This window comes from Onychostruthus taczanowskii, unplaced genomic scaffold, assembly GCF_017590055.1.
Source record: "Onychostruthus taczanowskii isolate IOZ18803 unplaced genomic scaffold, ASM1759005v1 scaffold154, whole genome shotgun sequence".
Classification (NCBI taxonomy): domain Eukaryota; kingdom Metazoa; phylum Chordata; class Aves; order Passeriformes; family Passeridae; genus Onychostruthus; species Onychostruthus taczanowskii.
Genome location: NW_024498730.1, coordinates 560336 through 575926, shown reverse-complemented (window position 1 = coordinate 575926; position 15591 = coordinate 560336). Strand labels below are relative to the sequence as shown.

General features: G+C 40.6%; 2 protein-coding genes across 3 annotated transcripts in view; both read left to right on the top strand.

Moving 5' to 3' along the window:
• The window catches only part of TJP2 (tight junction protein 2), a 63668-nt gene extending 59632 nt beyond the window's left edge, over positions 1-4036 (top strand). For both annotated transcript variants that reach the window (XM_041399087.1, XM_041399088.1), the window contains exons 22-24: positions 625-966; positions 1381-1466; positions 3115-4036. In XM_041399087.1, the coding sequence (XP_041255021.1) occupies positions 625-966; positions 1381-1466; positions 3115-3286 (600 nt within the window). In that variant the 3' untranslated portion in view covers positions 3287-4036. The remainder of the gene's footprint in view (positions 1-624; positions 967-1380; positions 1467-3114) is intronic.
• Positions 4037-10996: 6960 nt separating this feature from the next.
• Positions 10997-11551, top strand: LOC121333061 (interferon kappa-like). Its single transcript, XM_041399102.1, has one exon. It carries the CDS (start codon positions 10997-10999, stop codon positions 11549-11551), a length of 555 nt encoding a protein of 184 aa, XP_041255036.1.
• The last annotated feature ends 4040 nt before the right edge of the window (positions 11552-15591 follow it).

Genomic DNA, 15591 nt, shown 5'->3' with positions numbered 1-15591 from the left:
TAGCTGAGTAAGATCAAAAGTAGGCTAATCACCAGGAAAAACATATCTTGTGGCTATTACTGTGAAGCACAAAATCAGAATTTACCACCTGACCATCACTAGAAATTTCTGTTAACTGTTTGGTCAGGAATGATGCAAGAGGGAAAAAAATAGGTCATATACTCAAATACTCAAAATACAGCCCAAGTGTGCCTTGACAATGAAGATAGTGCAGAGGAGAACATGCACAGTGAAAACAAAATCTGTATATAAAACACTGGGTTCTGTGCACTTCTAAATTTTAGGTCATGATACTTCACATTAAGCAGTAGTGAAAAATTATTTGGGGCATCAGTTTTCTCTGTGGTGTGCTCTAACACACATAGTTCTGATAATCCTTAACAAATGTGACAAACAAATGTCTAAAAAGTCTAAATGTCCTAGTCTTCTGCAGGCTGATGTATGGTCTATGAGCATATGCCCAAAATGTTGCAGCAGTTCAAACATCTTTGAAAGGTTACATCATATGAAAATTGACCCTAATAAATACATAGACAAAGTGATTACTTAAAGAAGGTTAAGCCTTCTTTTGAAACTAAAATTATACAGTTACTGATGTAAACTTTGTGGGTTTTATACTTGCAGGGGAAGTTACAAAACAGAGAGGATCCATATGACTTCCCCAAGAACTATGACTCCAAGTTGAGTAATGTTGCTGTCAGCAGTGAGACTTCAACTGTATCAGCTAAACCACCACCACCACCTGTTTCTCTGAAACCTGCCTTTGGGCGTCCCATTCTGAGAAACTCTCAGCCAGCAGTCCTGCCTGCAGAGGAGCAGGAGGAGGAGGCAAAGTTGGAAGAGGAAGGAAGCGAACAAGAAAATACCCCAAAATCAGTACTGAGGAAGGTGAAAATATTTGAGGAGATGGATCACAAGGCAAGGATGCAAAGAATGCAAGAGCTACAAGAGGCCCAGAATGCCAGGGTAGGAGGCGATGCCTTTCCCCCTCCTGTGCTTTGTGCCCTATAGAACAGCCAGAGTCCTGGATACTGGAAAATCATGCCCCTTGCATTGTGTTGCTTATGGAGGGAGGAGTTTGGGAAACCACACACAGAGACATACTCTCACTTGTTGTGTGCATTTGTGTATAAAAAGAGGTCATATTTTAAGGTTTCCTGTTGTAACTATAAAAACCTGACTTTTGCTTTTGGCAATCCATTGTTCTCAAGTGTGCTTTGAATTAGTACTCCAGCAAAAGATGATATAATTGTAGGAATATCAATAGGATATTACCAATTTATGCTTTAATTATTTCAGGTGGAGCAGTGTCCTGCTAGATCCTAGATCCAAATATAGGATCAAAAAAGAACAATTATTTTCTTCTGCTCTCTTTTAAAGCTTGAAATAGCCCAAAAGCATCCGGATATTTATGCAGTCCCTGTCAAAACGCAGAAGTCAGAACAGAGCTGGCCCCAGCCGATGAGGTAAGGTGTATCCAGTTCCAAACATTCTGTCTCGATTTTTGACTTTGCTGGCCGGAGGAAAACTGATCTTGCCAGTTTTTGTTCATACAAGTCATCCTGCCTTGGTATATAATTTTGTTGTGATGCCTCAAAGATTATCATAAAGGTGGGGCAGAATTTTAGCAAACTCTTCAGTGAACTCATTTCAGGATTTTTTTTTCTCTTAGTTCATTTATAGCAGGTTCATGTATAGTATTTGAGTCATCTGGGAAGAAACACTGTATTTTACTGAAATATTTGCAGAGAAAGTTTTTTGCCCCAGTCAGTGTTCCAGAAGCTGGCCTGCATTCATGTCCTCTGATGTCCATTCTACCTGCACTAGATACTTGTTGACTGGTAGTCTATCCTAACAAATATTTGCTGTTCTAATAACAATTACTTAAATGCTTCTTCTTTACAGATATGTAGTGTGGCTAGGTAAGCTAAGGATGAAAGTTGATACAGGTGACCCATCAAATCTCATTAAATTTCAGTAAGTTCCAGATAGGTCAACCACTGTGTCATCTTACCCTACACACTGCAGATTTCTAGGACTTGAGAGCTATGCAAGAGCTAACACACTGCATGATGGATTTTGTCTTCTGCTCTTCAGGACTCTTAATTTTTTTCTTGCATCTTAGCAATAGCCAATAGAAATGGAACTTTTTTTCCCTAATGAGTCAAATGCTTTGATGTCATTGTAAATAATCTAAGATGCAAAGATGGAAAACTGGTATTTTCTGGATTTCTTGGCTCAGAAAAGCATTCTTTTTTACATAGCATTGGAAGCTTTATAAAAGTAATGAAAATTAATTTTTGACCATGTTCGCAGAGTGTTTGCTTACATGTAGAAATCAGTGTTGTTGGCTTTTTACAGGAGTGTTAATGATTGGTCTAGAAGGAAGTGTTTAATCCCCGGGAAAAAGATGTAAGGAGAATGCCATAATTTTTTTTCCAGAGCATGGTTTGCAAAAATCATGAGTTTGAAACTGAGGAAATACCCTGCCTTTACAGGTTCTATTTTTCTATGTCTGCTTAATGTCATGTCAAATGTGTAGCACCATGCTGTATAAAAAGTGAATGTGGGGGTTATTTCTGCCTACTTCTAAGGCTAAGTGCCTTAGTGAGAGCCGTGATTGAAAAGGCTACAAATTTGAGTGAAAAGGCTACCAATTTAAGAAATGTCACATAAGAAGTCTTTGGACTTTGAGACAGAAGACTGAGGATGCAAAAGAAGAAGGAGGTGTAGAAAAAACTCTGTGCAAAACTAATTAAGAGAGATGTCGGGGTTGTAAGCAAGGCTGGAAACCTCTTTGCTCAGGGAATATAGTACTGTGAAGCTACTGATGTCTCTGTGTGAGCAGTTTAAAATTTGAAATTTTTCCAGGTAGGTTGAGTACTTCAAATCTGAGCAGCATCCTCCAGCTTGATGGAAGTAAGATGCCTCTCCAGACAGGTTTAACATAGTTACGCAGTCTTTTATTGGCTAGAAGGGTTTTTTTTCATTTGCTCCATCTGCCTTTCTAAGCTGTATGTGGCCATAAAGCAGATATTAAGCACAACTATTTTCCGGTTTTTCATAATGGGAGTAGACATGGTCTCTTTCTCTTTCCTTGTTCTGCTACGTTAGCTCCAGGCCTCCAGAACCCCAGAAGGCTCCTGTTAGACCTTACCTGGAGAACCGCGTCAGTTACGGCAGCGATGCGGAGGAGGAGGAGGAGGTGTACCGCCGGCAGCTGGCAGACCACTCCAAGAAGGGCTATTATGGACAGCCATCCAGATACAGAGACACAGAATTGTAGGCTTGCTAGTATGTCCATATCTAACACTCTTCTGACGTTTCTTCCTTCTCAGCCAAAGTGGAACAGTAATTAGCCTTGAAAAGCTCTATTTTTACTGGGGGTGGTGTTAGAGGGTACGCTACTCAAGTCAGACATATCTATACACTGGAACTGGAAGAGTTCGTTTTTTGGGGATATTATTTTGTTAGTGTCTATGAAAAGAAATCACTATTGCCTGAATGCTGTTGCCTGTTTTATAAGGACCAAATCCTTAAAGTTTATGTTAATTCTTGGCATTTTCATATTTTAATATAAGCCCCCCTTTTTCCTTTTTATTAATGCTGCCTTTTTGGACTGTTCTGCTGTGTTATAAAAGTATGATCCCAGAGATACACTTCTAATGCAATAGAACTAAATGTGAAAGTGTATTTGAAGAACAGTAAGTGCCTTTAACAAGAAGCATCTGAAGCTGTTTGTTTTGAAATCTGATACTTGGTGCAAAGCCATAACACACTAAAAAGGGGATTGACTGTTTTACCTATCTTTATTTTTTATCAGTTTCATGGTAACAATTTTCCTTGCATGTTATTTTTCTAAGTTCATAGATGCATATGTGATATTCATAAATACTGACTGTACATATTAAAGGTGCAATTGACTGGGTGGTTGGAAAAGACTGGGATGTGCTTAAACAAAGAAAATGGTGTAGAAAATTCAGTCACATTAAAATTTACACAGACTGCAAATAATAAAGTATATATTCTAGACAAATCTTTGTGTATCTCATTTTTCTATTCAACAATATTAGTCTAGAATTGCTGACTTTGATGAGTACACTGTTGCAGTTCAGGGCCTTCTCTCCTTCTGTTCAAGTAACTGGGAAACATCACTATTGATGTGCTTCAAACTTTTCTGAACATCATTGTAAAATCTTCTGTGATTTAAAATTGTTGCAAAACTATGGAGTTCCTTCAAGGACTTCTAGAATTAAGTTGTAATACTAAGTTTTGCCTTACCATTTCTGCTCTTTAGCTTTATACAATAAAATTCTTCAAAGAAGAATAAAGAAAAATTTATTTTGGTCATACAGTATGAAATATGTTTTTTTAATGGTCTTCTAAAAATAAAGTGCCTTCCAACCCCTAGCCATTATATTCTATATTAGGACAATATTCTTCATCGGGAGGGTGGTTCAGCACTGACTGGAACAGCTCCCCAGGGAAGTGGTCACAGCACCAGCTCAGTGCCAGCTTCTTGAACCAGAGTTCAAGAAGCACTGGGACAATGCTCTCATGTACATGGTGTAAGTCTTGGGGATGGTGCTGTGCAGGTCCAGGAGCTGGACTCACTGGTCCTTGTGGCTCCCTTCCAACTCAGGAAGTCCATGATTCTGTAACACTCTCACAGAAAAGCTAGAATTTTCTTGTTGAAGCAATAGGAGGAGGAAACTTGTGCTGCTCAGATTAGAATAATTTAGGTTGGAAAAGATTTGCAAGATCATCAAGTCCAGCCATAAACTGAACAGTGCCAAATCCACCACTGAAATATATCCATACCACACCTGCACATCTTTTAAATTCCCACAAAGGTAGTGACTCAACCACTCACTTGGGCAGTTCTAATGCCTGACGGCTCTTTCAATGAACAGATTTTTCCTAATACCCATTTCCTAATACTCCTCCATTGGTGCAACTTGAGTCCATTTCCTCTTGTCCTGTCACTGAGAAGAGTCTGACCCCCACCTCACTACCATCCTCCTTGGTAGAGAGCCCCTGAGCCTCCTTTTCTCCAGGCCAAGCACCCCCAGCTGCTTCTCACAGCACTTGTGCTCCAGACCTTTCACCAGCTCCGTTGCCCTTCTCTGGACCTCCACCACCTCAGTGTCTGTCCTGCAGTGAGGGGCTCAGAACTGAGCACAGCACTCGAGGTGTGGCCTCAGCAGTGCCAAGGAAAGGGGGACAATCCCACGTCTGGTCCTGCTGGCCACACTATTGCAGGTACCGGCCAGGATGCCTTTGGCCTTCTTGGCCCCCTGGGCACTGCTGGCTCATGTTCAGCTGCTGTTGACCAGCACCTCCAGGCCCTTTTCTGCTCGGCAGTTTTGCAGCCACTCAGTCCACAGCCTGTGGCACTGCTTAGGGTTGTTGTGACCCAACATGAGGGGCATTCACAAGGGCAGGCCCTGACACTTTGTCATGTTAATCCTCACACTACTGGCCTTGGTCCATTGATCCAGCCTGTCCAGAGCCCTCTGCAGAGCCTTTCTACCCTCGAGAAGGTCAACACATGTCCATCTTGGTGTCACCCACAAACTCACTGAGGGGGCACTTGATCCCTTTCCCGGTCATTGATAGAGAATAGCAATAGAATTTAAATAAGGGATATAAATATACAGAACACATGAAATATATCAATTTAAATGCAGTGTCACAGAGCTGAGGGGTCACTCTTCCTAGAGAAGCTGTTTGAGCTCAGTCCATACTGTGGTGACCGGGGTTGCTGTGGTAGCTGGGCCTGCTCCCGAGGCGGTGCCCGTCTGGCGGGAGGCCCGTCTGGTGGGTTGCCACCGGAGCCGCCTGGCTTCCAGCCGCAGCCCAGGAGGCATGGACACCGGGATGGGCAGACGGGACCTGGTGTGGCAGTGTCACAGCTCCCTCACTCGCTTCCCAGCACTCACTCACTCAGGGATCATCCGCCTCAGCCAGGATGAGGAGGCGGAGGATTCATGGGGAAACACTGACAAGTGGTGAGGAAAGGGCTGACCTACTGAATGCCTTCTTTGCCTCGGTTTTGAACAGTAAGAGCAGTTGCCCTTGGCCCCCTGAGCTGGAACACAGGATCTTCATAGATGACTCAGTCAGTGAGGATCGAGTGCTGCTCAGCAGGTTTGCAGAGGAAACTGAGCGCTGCATGTGACACAAAAGCAAAAGGATGGGATGGCATCCAGAGGAAACTGGACAAACCTGAGAAGTGGGCCCAAAAAAACCCCATGTAGCTCAACAAGTCCAAGTGCAAGGTGCTGCATGGAACAGGGTAATCCCAGACAGAGTAGGGAGTGGGAAATGAACTCATTGAGAGTATCCTGGGAGAAGAGGACTTGTGGGTTCTTGTGGCTGAAAATCTGAATATGAGGTAACAGTGTACTTGCAGCCCAGAAACCAAACCTGCCCTGGGCTGCATCCAAAGCAGCGTGGGCAGCAGGGCCAGGGAGGGGATTCTGCCCCTCTGCTCTGCTCTGCTGAGAGCCCACCTGCAGGGCTGCATCAGCTCTGGGGTCACAGCACAGGAAGGACATGGACCTGTTGGAGAGAGTCCAGAAGAGGCCATGAAGATGATCAGAGGGATGGAGTAACTCTCCTGTGAAGAAAGGCTGAGGCAGCTATGTTTGATTAGCCTGGAGAAGACTTTGGGGTGACCTTACAGCACTCTCCTGTACCTAAAAGGAGTCTACAGAGAAGGTGGAGAGGGACTTTTGACAAGGATACGTAGTGGTAGGACAAGGGGCAATGGCTTTTGGTTGAAGGAAGGTAAGTTTAGATTAGATATTAGGAAAAAAGTCGTCACTGTGAGCATGGGGAGGCACTGGAACAGGCTGCTCAGAGAAGCTGTGGATGGCACATCCCTCGCAGTGTCCAAGGCTAGGTTTGATGGACCTCTAAGCAACCTAGTCAACTGGAAGTTGTCCTTGCCCATGGCAAGGAGGGTTGGAACTAGATGATCACAGGATCACAGAATCAGTTACACTGGAAAAGACCTCTGAGATCGTGTCCAACTTTCGAACAAACATCGCCTTGTGATCTAGACCATGGCATCAAGGTTGCCATCCAGTTATTTCTTGAACACCACCAGGGATGGTGATTTTAGCACCTCCCTGAGCAGTCCATTCCAATGCTTAACAACCCTTTCCATGAAGAAATTCTTCCTGATGTCCAACCTGTACCTGAGGCTGTGTCCTCTTGTCCTGTCCCTAGAAGAGACAACCCCCACCTGGCTGCACCCTTCTTTCAGGCAGTGGCAGAGAGCAATAAAGTCACCTCCAAGCATCCTTTTCTCCAGGATGAACACCTCCAGCTCCTCAGGCACTCCTCACTGGACTTACAAGGTCCTTTCCAACCCAAGCCACTCTATCACCTCTAAGAGAGAAGACTGGCACACATTGCTGTATGGAAAGCATAATGGAGAAAAATATTTTCTTTAATATGGGCAATGTCAAGCTAGATGGGGAGGAAGATGTCTTGTGCCAAGACAAACCTACTCCAACACCTTTGTTACACATGGACTTTTTAAAATCAGTGTGGTTTGTGTTTTCTGAATGGCGAAAAGAAACTGATATCTAGAGTAGATTAAATGGTTCAACATAAGGTAGTTATAAGAGGTCAAAAGATTACCATTTTTAAATAATGTTCTGTCTCAACACTCCATTTGCTATCCTATACACAGGTGGAATTCAGACTTTCCATTTGCCTTGGTGCCTGAGATAAAAGAACCCATGCATAGCAAATAGTGATTTCTCTATTGTGTTATAAAATACAATATAAAGTTTCCATTAGAGAAGTAATGTGAAGCACTTTAAAGATGTTAGAAAGACAAAATTGTGCATATGTTTAGCATTAGTCTTCCTGTAATGAATACATATATAGCTAGACGATCTTTTAGGAGCAAATCTTTTTTTGTGAATTGAAGACTAGATAACCTTTCCAAAGTAATGATGTGTTAGGTCTGCTTGGAAACACAGCTGTGTTTCGTCAACTCTTTCCCTCATTTAATTCTAGCTTAGAGTGGTTCGTCTGTGCTTCACCCACAGGCAGAGAAATAAACAGCAATCTCTACTGCAGCTTTGTATGACTTAGTTACTCCTTCCAGTTATTACTTTTAATGAATTGTTTGTTCCTGAATGAAGCAGTAAAGGTAGATGAGTAAAATAGATTGAGTCCTGAATCATGCAATGTCACTTCTATCCTTCCCTCAGTGCAATAATCAAGAAACTGTCTGACTGTGGAGGAACAATTTGTTGTTACTAGACTAACACACACAGACAAACAAAACCAAACAGAAACCAAACCCTGGTGAACTAAGTAAAGTGTAACTGTTCTGTGAGAAAGTGCACACAACATATAAAGACAAACAAGAGAGTAAGACACCTGGACCTACCCAGTCTTCTTAAGAAATAGGGAAGTGATCATCTTCTATTTTTCCCTCTGTGGCACTCAGTGTGGTGCCCTCAGATCTCCACTAAGAAGGAAACCTGGACAAAACTATTTAGCAAGAGGAAAGAAAGAACTTGTGTGTCTGGGAGATATAATAAAATATGATTAAGTTTATCTGTTTAGATCACTAGAAAGATTAAACTCATATAATGATTACAGTTTTGGAAAAATACTTGTGTATAATTTATGGAAATTGCTGGAACATTAGGGAATAATTTTCCTGAAGTACATATGCTTTATACTGATTTCTGATGCACTTCTGTTTTCCGAAGTAATAAATATTCCCAGTAAGTGAAAACATTTCATCTCGTGTTACACTTGCATCCCGCTCTGGTTGATGTTACTCTTTGTTGTCATAGGTGATAGGGGATGCATTTTTTCTTACACTGGCAGTACATCCAGTCCAAGTTTGCTTAAACAACTTTTTAAAGTCTCCCAAATACCTACATGATGAAAATAAAGGAAGCTCTAAAACGGTATCATCAATCTGCTTGGAGTGACTACCAGACTGGGAACGAAGCCAACCACATAGCAGTGGGTGTAACCACAGAACAAAAATACTGTAGGAATGAGGCCTTTGCCATGAGATGTGTCACGATGGAATGACTGTGGGCAGGATGGCTTGCTGATGGGGTGACAGGTCATCAGGAGCATTGTAGCTGACCCTTACTGCTGCACTTGGCCAGGTGAAGAAGGGAGTGAAACCAAGGTGTCCCTATTGTGTTGTGTTCCACCCTTGCGCAAGACCCATCCTTCATTAACATACAAACTGGCTGCGCCCTCTCCAAAGTCATGCTGGCAGTAACCATATTTGGCTGCAGTCTCACATTCACTTCTCCCATATATATAAACTGGTACTTGAAATCCTTCATGTCAGAGGATGAGAACATGAGCACCTTGCAGGCAAGTCAATGGGCTTGCTTCTCTTTCCTCCCCAAAGCAGGGACATCTCCTTGGCAAGATTTGATCCCCAACTGTGTCAGAGTGCAGCTGGGAACACTTGCACATAGCATTTTAGCTTTTTTTCCCTTTTTTTCATGTCTAGTGAATCTATCTCTGAAAATCAAACAAGAAGTTGTAACTTGATGCCCCAATAAACTGAACTGTTTGTGAACCTGGGTTTGAAATTTCTTATTCAAGTCAACCAGACTGTGTTGAATCATTGAATTGCTACACACTATTTGTGACTCTATGATCACAAATGAGACCAGAGCAGATTTACAGTGTAACCCACACCACTGGTATCTCTGGGATCCCATTGAATGCGACTGGACTTAGAGTGACAAGTTGGTTCTAATCAGAAATTAAGCCCAGCTGCATCTAGCCCCTCTGTTCTGTGGAGACCACCTGGGGACCAAGGGGATTTATTTTCTGCCAGTCTTCTATAATACACAGACAGATCTCAGACTAAAAAACCAGTTCATCTGACTGACCTCTTCATCCAGACAGTATGACTTAAAGACTGTTGCCTTTTCAATCACATATATATTCACAGGAGACAGCGGGGGCAACAAAACAGCAGTTTAAGACTAGCTTTCACCAAAATACAATCAAAACCAGGGGGGCTCATATCCCAAAGTACTGTGATAGTCATAACTGCCTCTATTACATGGCATGGCAAAGCAAATGGCTGAATTGTACTTTTTGTCCTCCCTATTCATTCTCTTCTCATTTATGGTCAGAATTCAGACCTGTACTCAATTGGCATTGATATTAATTATTGCTGTTACTCATATGAGGGAAAAAGAGTATTTAATTCAAGTACCTAACTTCTTCCCATGTTAGCGTGTTTGTATTTGCAAGGCATTTATCGTGTCTAAGTGAGATCAAGGCTTCATTTAATTAGCAGTGTTTATGTATCAAAACCCACATATTGATACACGTTTTTATACACACACACACACACGCACGCACACATTCTAATGATATGTATCTGTAATAAATAAAAGCAAGGAGAAATAAAACATTTTTCCTGAAAGAACATAGATAGAGAAAGCTTAATGGAAGCTTGGAAGTATGAATCAAACGATAGGAGACAAGATGGCAGTAGTATTTAGCAGGTCCCTGACCCATCATTGAAAATACTTTACTTTATTTCAGTATGTTCTTCTACTGCTAGAATATTTTTAAAAAAAGTATTTCTGTAACTCTTTATTTTAAATTCTCATTATGCATCCTATAGAATTTTAGTAGTAGAGAGAGCAAATAATCTAACACATATATAAATATTCCAATATCCAGCTGAAATAAAAACAAAGTAGCAAAACAAAACAAACAAACAAAAAAAACCAAACAAACAAAAAAACCCTATGAAGTCATAAAGCAGAAAATGAAAGTGTTGCAAAACCATGCACAGGGGGGAAAACCTTAAAAACCAACAAATGATGAAAGAAAACTTCTCCTACAGAATAATTAAATGTCAAGATTTTGAAGAAATGGGAGTCTACAAATAACTTTAAAGCAACCAGCACAGCACTCAGAATTTATACACAGGGAAGAAGGAACATTAGAGCTTGTCCTTATCATGAATGCTTTTGGCTTGATACAAATTGGCCTCATGCTGTCAAGCACCACCATCATCTCCAGTCTTCAGTGCAACCACCTCCCTTTTCAGCAAAAAAAAGTCATTGAGAACAGCCTGCGACTCTTGGATAAAATGGGAAAAGAGTTTCCCCAGCAATGTCTAAGAGAGAAAATGTCCTTCAGATTTCCTACACAGGTTCTGCAACCCAGGCAGAAAGAGACTGTTGGAGTTGCCATTGAAGAGATCTTCCAACATATCTTCTATATCTTTAGCAAAAATCTGACTCTAGCTGCTTGGAATGGAACAGTACTGGATCAGTTTCAAAATGGACTTTATCTGCAAATTGAGCAATTGGAGGCATGTGTAATCGAAAAACACACCCAACACTGTCGGAGTAAAGAAGTCAGCAGGCTGAAATTGAAAAAGTACTTCCAAAAAATAGATTGTTTTCTTAAACATAAACAATACAACCTGTGCTCTTGGGAGATCAGCCGTGCAGAAATGAGGAGATGTCTCCAATTGATTGATAAGGTGACAAGGAAGCCTAAAAACTAAGGTACAAAGATTTTAACCTCACATAATTTATGATATTAATAATCAAATATTATAAATAACATTTATTATCTGTTCTATGATTTATCTTGTGGCAGTGCTCTAGTTAATTTTTATTGTATTTAAATTATGCTTCTGAAATTTAATTTTGCAAAAGTAATGCATTATTCAATGTAATGTAATTTGTTTGATTGGTAAGTAAGCTGTCTACTCTAGGTATAAATTAATCTATAAGAATTTTCAGTGAAGGTTACTCCCTAGGAAGATATTTCAGCCTTTGACAGATGGTGGCATCTTATGGTGTTTTCTGCTGAGAAAACATGCAGCTACCTTCCATCTCTATTTCACCTACAAGTAGAGAATCACATATTTGTGAATGAACTACACATCCCATGCCTTACAGGAATTGCTAGATTTGTACTGATGCAGACTGCAGCGAAGATAAAGTAGTACACTGCTAATTTAAGTGATCCTGATTTAGGTTGAGAATATGCATTTTTCTTTGAGAGGGTGTATCCTCTTTTCCAAGCAAGTAACTTTTTTTACATTTGAGTAATTCTAACATTTGCTTTGTTCAAAGATATAAAGTAATTGTAGAAGGATTGCCTACATAGTACATTTTTCACAGTAGATATGGCTTCTGAAGTAGCTTTCCAATTGGACAGTGTTACTTTTAATTGAAATATATTGCCTCTAACTGTTTGGGGGCAGGGGTTTTATTCCATTCTGCAGTCCTTCCAATTCACTTCAATTTTTTTCATAAGATTATTTGAAGTAACTTTTCTATGTAAAAGTACCCTAAAGCCACATCTGTCTGTGGCACATTCTACTTGCTCATGGTATATTCATTCTGGCTACTGCAACCTCAAACATCACCACCAAGTGCTCTGCTTTATTGCTGCATGAAATATGCCTCTTTCCTTTGCTCACAAATTGAACCATATAGATGTATAGCCCTCCAATTAATTTCCCCTCCCAACCACACAGCCTTCAGTAATAATTGCAATATAATCAAATTCCTTAAAACAGTTTGCAATAAAACTGGGCCTGGATTTTACCCTTGGGAAACTGTCCCTGGATAACTCCATTTCAAACAGTGTACTTTCCCTAATCACTTGCTATAGGGGGAACAGAGGTATATCAAGTCTCTTTTCCCAAAGAATAGAGTTAAAAATTTGGTAAAAACTTAAAAAAAAAACCCCAAGCAAACAACCATCTGTGGCCATCCTGATGTACATTTGGCACAGGCTTCTGGATCTGGCATAAAGAAGCAGAGGAGAAAGCATATCTGTGGATCCCAAAAGAGGGTGGTGTTAGTCTTGGAGGGCTGAAATTGCCAGAGGTTGGTTTAAGTATCAGGTAAAGAGCAACTTTAAAGCTGTTTCTGATCTCCAGTCATTCCAAAAAGTATTGAAAGGAGATATAATAAAAAGTGTATCTAAGCAAAAACTGACTGGCGTGAACAGCAGTGATGGTGCACGGGATCTCAGGTGTCATATCTCTGACACAGGTCTCTTTTGCAGGGTGTCCATACTCTCCTCTCTACCACTCATGGATGCAAGGTAAAGAAGAGATGGCTTCGTGAATGAAGCTGAAATACCAGAAATAAAAACAGCTAGCAACTTCACCATGATCCAGAACAAGAAAAAAGACCAAAAAACCCAGAGTAAATTATCAGAGTATTTTTGCAACCCTGCTACAAATATTATGACAAAATATGTATTTCTTTGCTTCATAACTAAAAACACTTGAAATGGACCCACCCTGGGACTGTTTCAAATCTCATTTCTCTTGCTTGTTTGTACTTCTTCAAACCTGTACAATAAAATTAGATTCAACCTACTTACCCTTCTGGTTCTGATATTCTTGGGTAGCTACTGGAATGCAGAAAACTGTTATTGAAATGGTCTTACTTTTACAGAAATTTGAAAATAGCAGAAAATATTTTTCAGCTCCTCTCTTGTCAGGGATTCCAGTTTTTATTGCCTAACTTGTCTGCAATGGGAATATGTTAATTTATGGTCCACTAATTGTTCAGAAACTATTGTATCATTAAGTTTCCTTTTTGATTCATAGCTGTCCTTAAAAGTCTCCTCATTAAATAAAAATCTGTTTTGGTGTATTTCAATCAACACACTACTTTGCAGTGTGGGCAAAAACCAGAATGGGCACTAGAGGGCAAAGTGAAATTAGAGACAAATGTAATTTCAAAGGAATGTACATGTGTTTTGACAAGACAGTGTTTCAGGTCTTTATGAGCATGCTTGTCAATAAAGTGCTATTGGTCCACATAAGGGAACAGAAAGAAAAATTAACTATTCTTGTAAAAAACCAAGATCTCAGAGGTGATGGACAGGAGCTAATAAAGAAACACTTGATTTCAATTACTTTTTGGCCAGCTGTGAGCCAACAGAAATTATTTGTATTGAGACAATATCTAGAAGACATTTAAATATAGGGACCCTGGAGTAGTCATAGTCACTGAGCAAATAAAAAGGAAAAAGAAAATTGCAAGCCAAAATGTCTTTGCTTTATTCTTACTTTCAAGAAAGGTAAGGATTCTTAAGTGTAAGGTAAGAAAGATGGAGATTCAGAAGATTATTTCTCTTCATCTTTCCCTTGTAACATTTTTGAGTAATACATATTTCATTGCCATTGTATTACATGGGGAGCTGTGTATTATGTCCCCAGCTTGCTGAAACTCTCTGGTATTTTTTCCAGTTAGTATTTTTCTAGAAGTCAGATGAGGCAAATACATCACATTATTTTCAAATGGAAATTAATAAAACAGTAAATGTGAAGTCTCAAATCCCCATGGAAAATTTATGATCGATGAAACAAAATCCTTCCAAGAAGGGACTGATCGTAAGCCAAGAAGCTCCATAAATTTTTCCATGAAAAAGCCACAAGGTTCACACACCAGTGCTGTGCAGCACAGATCCCAGTCACAGCTGTGGCTGTTCTCATGGCTAGTCTCACAGCACCTGTGTTGTGCTGGACTTAGCTTTATTGCACTTTTGGGGACACTGAAAATGGTAAGTTTTCGTCTATGCAGAGTTAGTTCTCCAGCATAGATTTATGGGGCTGGGGTCAAAAGCCTTGTCTTCCACATGAAATTTAAGAATAGCTACAGCAGAACTGAAGAATGCTTATCCCAGACTTTATTTTGGAAAAAATTATTCACAAAGCTCAGTCAACTATCAGCTACAGCTGTTCAGAGCACTTTGTCCATGGGTTTGGCTTGTTCCATCAGCTCTGGCTTAATTTTTAAATTGTGGAAATAAAAAAAAGCAAGCCCAAACCAGAAGAAAATCCCAAAACAGGACAAAAGACTGTGGAAATAACTCTCCAAGCAATCACCCAGGATTAGCTCTTGATGCTTGTCCTTCAGAGCAGCCCTGGGGAAGTTAGAAGGGTGGCTGTGGTGGAGCAGGCAGACCCACACCAAGGCTGGGGCTGTGGGCAGGAAAAGGGATCAGGAACTGCTCACGGGAAGACAATGCCCACAGACTGCTACATCCTGCCAGTCCTCACCCCTTCCAGCCCAGTCTGCCCCTTGTTAGTGCTAGTCCTAATCTGTTTTTGCCCTCCCATTTGTGGAAGAACACTGGAACAATCCAGGGAGCAATCAGAGAGAAGACCAAGAAATTAGGGTTAAAAAGATACAGAGTAAATCCTGAAAGAAAGTGTCAGTTCTCAGTTTTAACTGACAGAATGAATTCATTTTGCTTCAGAAATTTAATGCACAGCAAAACAATATGAACAAAGCAAGTAAGATTGCAACTGACAATTTCTAACAAGGTGATTGCTTTTTAATATTCAAAAATCTTCTAATCCTCATATGAGCCATTTGTATCAAAATTTCCCACACTTCTGACATCATGATGTTCTCAGGAAGGTGCAAAGGCTTTTTCAATGCTGAGAGTTCCCAGAGGAGCAATCATATGTCAGGGAATGTGAAGACAAACTTCTCAACCTTCACCCTTCCTAGTACCAAAACCCAGTCTGCAAACTAGAGGGAAACTGCAGTGCTGCTGTGGGGC

Bases quoted from the DNA above. Each gene is read 5' to 3' on its own strand.
- LOC121333061 (XM_041399102.1), top strand. From the start codon at position 10,997: ATGAATGCTTTTGGCTTGATACAAATTGGCCTCATGCTGTCAAGCACC.